General features: G+C 33.4%; 1 protein-coding gene across 1 annotated transcript in view; it reads left to right on the top strand.

Moving 5' to 3' along the window:
- Positions 1-1,691: 1,691 nt before the first annotated feature.
- Positions 1,692-6,711, top strand: part of LOAG_18223 (phosphorylase b kinase regulatory subunit beta) — a gene marked incomplete at both ends in the record, with an annotated part of 11,940 nt that continues 6,920 nt past the window's right edge. The window contains 12 exons of the mRNA XM_020450887.1: positions 1,692-1,856; positions 2,096-2,231; positions 2,367-2,466; positions 2,871-2,966; positions 3,185-3,262; positions 3,726-3,881; positions 4,186-4,326; positions 4,402-4,526; positions 4,660-4,790; positions 4,886-4,963; positions 5,171-5,329; positions 5,814-5,911. Of these exons, the coding sequence (XP_020305386.1) occupies positions 1,692-1,856; positions 2,096-2,231; positions 2,367-2,466; positions 2,871-2,966; positions 3,185-3,262; positions 3,726-3,881; positions 4,186-4,326; positions 4,402-4,526; positions 4,660-4,790; positions 4,886-4,963; positions 5,171-5,329; positions 5,814-5,911 (1,463 nt within the window). The remainder of the gene's footprint in view (positions 1,857-2,095; positions 2,232-2,366; positions 2,467-2,870; positions 2,967-3,184; positions 3,263-3,725; positions 3,882-4,185; positions 4,327-4,401; positions 4,527-4,659; positions 4,791-4,885; positions 4,964-5,170; positions 5,330-5,813; positions 5,912-6,711) is intronic.

The following is a 6,711-nucleotide window of genomic DNA, read 5'->3' as shown; positions in this document are numbered from 1 at the left end:
CTCTCTCCTTCCTTCTCTCTCTCTTCTTCTCTCTCTTCCTCTCTCTCTCTCTCTCATCCCCCTTCCATTCTTTTTTTTTTCCTTTGCAATAATTTGAAAGAGGAAATAACTTTTATAGGATTATCTTCAAATAAAATAGATATGGAAATGGATAAATTTTAGTAAAAAAAAAAAAAGAAGAGACAGAAAAGGGAAGGAAAAAAAAAGAAATGCGGGAGAAAAATCAATAAGAAATATTTGTTTAGATAAAAAGGGAATATTTTTGGAGGACATTTCATGAGACAAAAAGTACTCGCATCCTATTCAATCTATTTTTAAACCGGACGATAAATTTTTGAAAAGTAATTAAAATATAAAAAACTTTTATAAAGTATGACCTTGTCCTTAATTTTTTTTTTAAATGATTAATTCACTCATTTTTTTTTTTGTCTCTTCTCATTCCATTTACCACTTTTTTGAATAAAGACTATAATTTTTTAAATCACTGTTAAATATAATTACTTAATTCTTCTTTGATTTCTTCCACCTGAATTTGAGCTTCATTATGAGCAAATGGATAACAACCGAAGAGAGGAAGAGTAGATTGATTGATACAAATGAAGAGGAAATTTGATATGATTCAAAAATAAATGAATATATTAGAGAAGGTAGTTCAATCGAGATAATTCCCGAATAATATCGTCTAGTTGGAATAGTTTCAGGAGAATGTAGTCTATTCGGAATGGTTCCCTGATAAGATAAAGTGAAATTATGACACATTAAATATTTCTGTAATAATTATGTCGGAAAAAATCAGAGAAATTCCGAATCACTATGCATAATATTTTAATAATCAGGAAGATATTGCTTTATATACATAAGCTTAGAAAGTTGCAATTTTTCGGAATCATTGGAAGAAACTAAGGGAACTAATAAATCACTTTTGCGAACCTTTTTCTTATCTTCCTAACCTGACCACAATCTTTTATTTTCCAGTTTCCGGTTTCTGCAATTCAAGTTCAAAGTACTTTTAAAAATGATGTAAACTAAATTTCCGAATCTCACTATCATCAATTATAAAATTACATTCATTCCCGCATTTAGTAACATATGAAAGGATGCTTTCCTGAATGTATTCTCAATTAACAAGTGAATATTCTATGCAACAAATTAGCTAACAAGAAAGTTTCAAATTTTTGAATAGTTTCAAGAATTTCGGATCACTTCCGGAATTACAGAGAATGATATGTTCGGGATGGGATGATGGAAACTTTGGAGTATCGAATAGTTTCGAATTAGTGAATTCTTAAAACGATTGATTGGTTGCAGTTAGGATAGAGAAATGCACAAATTGTTTTCTTCCGTTACATCTTGCTGGCTGCTTGAGCTGGGAGAGTGAGTGTGGAATGGGAGATCGAGGTGAACAAGCTATTCTTTGACCATTTTGCTTCACTAAACCACGTTGAATGATCAACTGGTGTTGATGAGACAATCAGCCGTAAGTCGTAATCTATACCACTAAGATTTACCACTAAGAATCTTCCCAGGATTCCGGTTATTCGCGGAATTGTGTTGCATTCAGTTATTCACACAGTACCATAGTTTTGTTCTATTCGTTCGATTATTTGCGTGTTTGTCTCTTGCTTATTCTGGAATATATTACTCTGGCAAATCTTGGAATAGAGATGTACTTTCCCAAATTTTAGGAATGTACTTTCAGGATCAAATGTTGAGTCATAAAAGGCGATCCCGAAGACGTCACACTCCAAATACACATTTGAGACGTTTAACGCAAGCGTATCTCACACCGGTTAACCAGTTTCAACCATTGGTCGTTCGTACTGCATACGACAAAGTGGATAATGTCTACTACTTAGGTTGGTGCATCATAAAGAATAGTGTATTAATAGATATATTCTTGTAATATTGTAATATTCCTGAAACAGATGGATGGAGAGAATACTATTAGATGTTATTATAGAGATTTGAAGAAATTTCATCCTAATATTCATTATGTTTCCTGGATGAAGTTGAAGTAAATTTCAAAGTAACGAAGACAGATTTGAACAGTGTTTGTTAAATGAACTTTGAAACTATCTCTATTTTCTTTTTGCAGTACAAAAGCTTATATTGAAACAACAAAGTGTAACTAGCGGATTGTTTCCACGATATTCAAAAAATTGTGAAATTGGCTTTGTCAAGGATAGCATCTATTGTGCTTTGGCATGTTGGACTTGTTCGATTGCTTACAGGCAATTTCGTACTTCTCTAATAATCACTCAAGAATGGATTAGATCAAATTATCAAACATAGGAAGCAAGGAAACACTTAAAATTGAGCAGGTGCAATATCTTGTCCCAAAATTATTGTTTGTAATAGTCTTCCAGACGACTGGACGATGATCGAGGACGACAAACGGAGTTGAAGCAGTCTGCTGTGAAAACAATGCGAGGAATCATGTTTTGCTGGATGCAACAGCTTGACAACGTATGTCATGAGACTGAAATTGTTGACAAAAGTTTCGAAATTTTTGAACTAAAAATTTGGAAAGAGTAGTAACGGTTGATGAAAAGCTGGTTTGAGATGTTCCTTTGGTTTGAGATGGTTGAGTTTGAGATGCAATGGTTTGAGATGTTCCCAAGGTTCATTTCCTTTTTCGCATATCATGATTTGTAAATTCTTAAGCAGTAGGGTGTGTTATTTGTGTCCATGTAGTGAATAAAGTATTTGTCGGGAATGCCTCAACGAAATGAAAATCGGCCAGGTTAGTTAAAAGTGATGTTTCAGAGATCATTCTGTTTTAGAATTTACTCTAATTCCTTCGAAAATTTCCAAAGATTTTGACCTATTTTACAGTTCAGTGAGTATTCCGATCTCTTATTATCTTTTAGCTCAATCATTTCAAAGAAAATATTTCACCAGAATTCTCTTTGCATGCATGCTTTGATTTGCATACAGGCATGGTTCTTCCAACATCGAACGAAAAGGTGCGGTTAGACATATTAAGCATTTTGTCTGGAGATTTGAAAAAGAAGTTCTCTATTCAAATTGTGGTCTACAGTAGCATGAGTCGGATTTCCAAGACGAAATTTACAATTTATATGCAAGCACAAAATGAGATAATTTTTTTCTGATCTCTTGATTTCTTATTCAATGCTTCCTTCGTCTTTATTTTTATTCATATAAATAATGCCTCAAATATCAGAAATTTGGGCATTTACAAATGGATCTTATTGCATTGTATCTGTTGGCCTTGGTTCAGATGACTGCAGCTGGTATTCAGGTATTTTTGTTTATGTATCATTATTTTGAATTTACCCTTTTCAAATATTTCCACTGACCAACTCAAATAAAGATTAACTGAAAGCGTCTGAGACAAATTAGGTCAAACTGTGTTGCACTATTGCATGCTTCTGTTATTCAGCATAAAATTTCTAAAAAAGGGAAATGCTTCATGGCTATTTTCCTTTTTTAACGTGTACTTTTTGCTAATTTCAACGTTAACGGAAGAAAGAGTATCATTCAACTGTAACTGACTGGAAATGAACCGTAATAAGAAACGATTTATTTGCGTGTTTCTTTCGAAATGTATATCAGAAATTTGAAAATCCAATTAAGGAAATATTTGCATTTTTAGTAATTCTAATAAATAAACAGTTTAAATTCGTCTTAAGTGTTCCCGGTAATGTAAACCATGTTTCGGTTGTACTTTGACGATTCTCAGCTAAAGACATTACTTTCAACAGGTAATTTATACACACGATGAAGTCTGTTTTGTCCAGAATCTTGTTTTCTATATCGAACGAACTTATCGTACACCAGATTTTGGTATGTGGGAAATGGGCTCCAGGTACAATGTTGGTGAACGCGAACTTCATGCTAGCAGTCTTGGAATGGTGAAGGTATGTTTTTGCTGGCGTTTGATTTTTGTTTTACTGTTCATTCAGTTGTAGTAAATAAGGTGGAAAAAAAGTGATTGTTAGGAATCATTATGAGAGATCAAAGTATCATCAACTGTTTCACCCAGTTCAAATTTTGTTTTACTGTTCCTTAAGTTTTATTAAGCACATATTTGCAAAAATACAGGGTTTCATCGAATCCTGTGTTACTCTCATACTTGCAGTTTTCTAACAACTCGCAGTCCTAAATTTCATGAAGATATTGGGTGCTTATTATTCAACCTGTGTTATGAAATACTTCTTACAGGCTGCATTGGAAGCAATAAATGGTTTTAATCTTTATGGGACGACTGGAACTAGTTCATCTGTGATATATGTTGATATTGATGGACATAACAGAAATCGTACTACTTTTGAAACGATTTTGCCCAGGGAAAGCAATTCGAAGGTAAATTGGTCGTTGAGTTCAGAGTTAAGATACTTCAACCGTTTGAAAACTAAAAATGATTTAGTATTCTTACAGAATACAGACGCTGCATTGCTACTATCGATAGGATGGCCAGCTTTTGCAACGCATGATTCAGAACTCTATGAAAAAACATTTAACAAATGTATTCGACGTCTAGAAGGACGATATGGATTGAAGAGGTAGCTTAGTATGAAAGCTTATGACGTATCGTATCATATTATCCCTTTCTATACACTACTTATATTGACGAAGCTTTTTTTTTCTGTTAATATGTCTCATTTTTGCTTGTACAAAATGAGTTTCTTTGTTGAGATTTCTCCGGGATGGCTATCATACTGAGCTTGAAGATGCTTCGAGGCAATATTACGAGGAGCACGAAACATCGCGTTTTGAAAATATCGAATGTCAATTTCCAGTTTTCTTCGCCTATATTGCAATTACTGGTATTAAATATTTAATATAATGAATATTTAGTATAACGTGTCTAAAAGTTGTGTTTTAATGATTTTATCTCAATTGTAATTTATGTGTTTTTCAGCTCATTTTCGCGGAGAAGAAAAATTATCTCATTCTTATTGGCAAAAAGCTAAGGAAATGCTTGTTTTGAGCGAGAAAAGTTGGTCTTACCATTAATGTTTAATATTTTTGGTATGTTTTGATATTTTATATTAAAACAAATCTTCTGTTTATTGTAGTATAGTGTAATGAATTGTGGTGTGATTCGTTTTTATAAAAGAAACTGATGCAGTATGGTCGTGAAGATATATGCTTTTAACTGAAAACTGTTTTGATGCTAGGTGTATAATAGAGCATTTTTCTTCAGCGTCATATTTGGTGATGCCAGAGTGTTACTATATTAATGAAGAAGATATGGATGCTGAAAGAATGGAACCGAATTCTCAGGATTTTTATCCAGTGAGCCAGTGCAAATTTGGTCACCATCTTTGGTCTAATGCTGTTTATCTAATAGCGTTACTTTTAAGTGAGACTTGTTTTTTTGTTTTTTTTTTTGTTTTTTTCAGAATTTTGGGTAGTGATGGTTTACTGGCCTCAGCATTCAGTCATAGTCTTTTGAAGTCTTCAGTCTCAACATGACGGGATGCAAAACTATTTTGCAAATTATCGAGGGTCTGGAGTAAATTATTGGAATCAGTACATTATGGGTTCCATTAATGAATTAACTGGCTTCTCAAATATTGAGTGTATGTAATGTGGTTGGAAGAAAGACTAGCTGGAACCAAGTAAGAATATAGCATAACATGTTGGCGTGAAGTTAGACCTTTCCAACATCGAGTGCATCACACTGAAAGCTCAAGCTTTCATTGCAATTTTGTGCAAGTATGAATAAATCCTAACGAGGCATCACTATTCTTGAAATGCTAGATTCTGTGTGAGTCCGATTTAATAATTTGTACATAGGATTAAGAAAGAGTCTTAATTCAAACTAACATATATGAATTTTCTAGAGGATGAGTACGTTCATTTAACGGACATCGATCCGATCTGTCGACATCTTCCAGCCAGCCAACGGCCAAAATACCAGAATCGTCACTCCGTATTTCAGGTCAACATTATAAGTTTTTTTTGTCATATGGTAATAATAATAATAAAACTGAGGAAGAAGCCGGTATTTCTTTGTTTGAAACGTTCAATATCTTGTTTAGCGTGATATGGAACAAGCAAAAGGAAGCGTAAGTTTGTTTTCAATAGTAGATGCCTGCGTTTCTCTTTTATTTATTATGTCGATTGCAAAGGAAACGATGGACTTCCCAGCAGGTAGAGGGAGGGAAAAAGTTTTTTTTTTTGCTTCTACTAGATTTTTTAACATGAAACAGATGCTAAGTGAAGTTTTAAATTAACAATTGATTTCGAAGTTTCTGGAAATATATTTGTGAGGTATTTTATTCCGCTTCTTTTGTGTTGTAATTTGAGTGTTGTGCTCATTCGCTTCTTTACCAGTGGGTGTCCGCGCCTGGTACGACTACACAGTTGCCATCTTCCATAACTGTAGAGACATTAAGAAACGGAATATATTTCGTAATTTATTTCACTTAGACGGTTTTTTTCCGATATATTAGCGAATGTGTGACATTAATCATGGAACGGAACATACACAGGTCATCCGTTTCAATAGAAAACTTTGCCCCAAATCCTTTTTTTTTTCGCAATTTGCATAGAAGTTTTTTCCTTAAAAATATGGGTTGCAAGAAAGCACCCTGTTAAATGCAGGTTATTATATCTCGTTTTCACTAAAGGGCTATTACATTAAAGGGCTTCTGGGTTCCTCTAATGAAATCCATATTTCAAGTAAATTTCTTGAGGAAATCATATTGAAGATGATGCGGTATCTCGATTATTTGCAAA

Source organism: Loa loa (genome assembly GCF_000183805.2).
Source record: "Loa loa unplaced genomic scaffold supercont3.230, whole genome shotgun sequence".
Lineage (NCBI taxonomy): Eukaryota > Metazoa > Nematoda > Chromadorea > Rhabditida > Onchocercidae > Loa > Loa loa.
The sequence above is the reverse complement of the archived record's forward strand: the minus strand, read 5'-3'. Positions and strand labels throughout refer to the sequence as shown.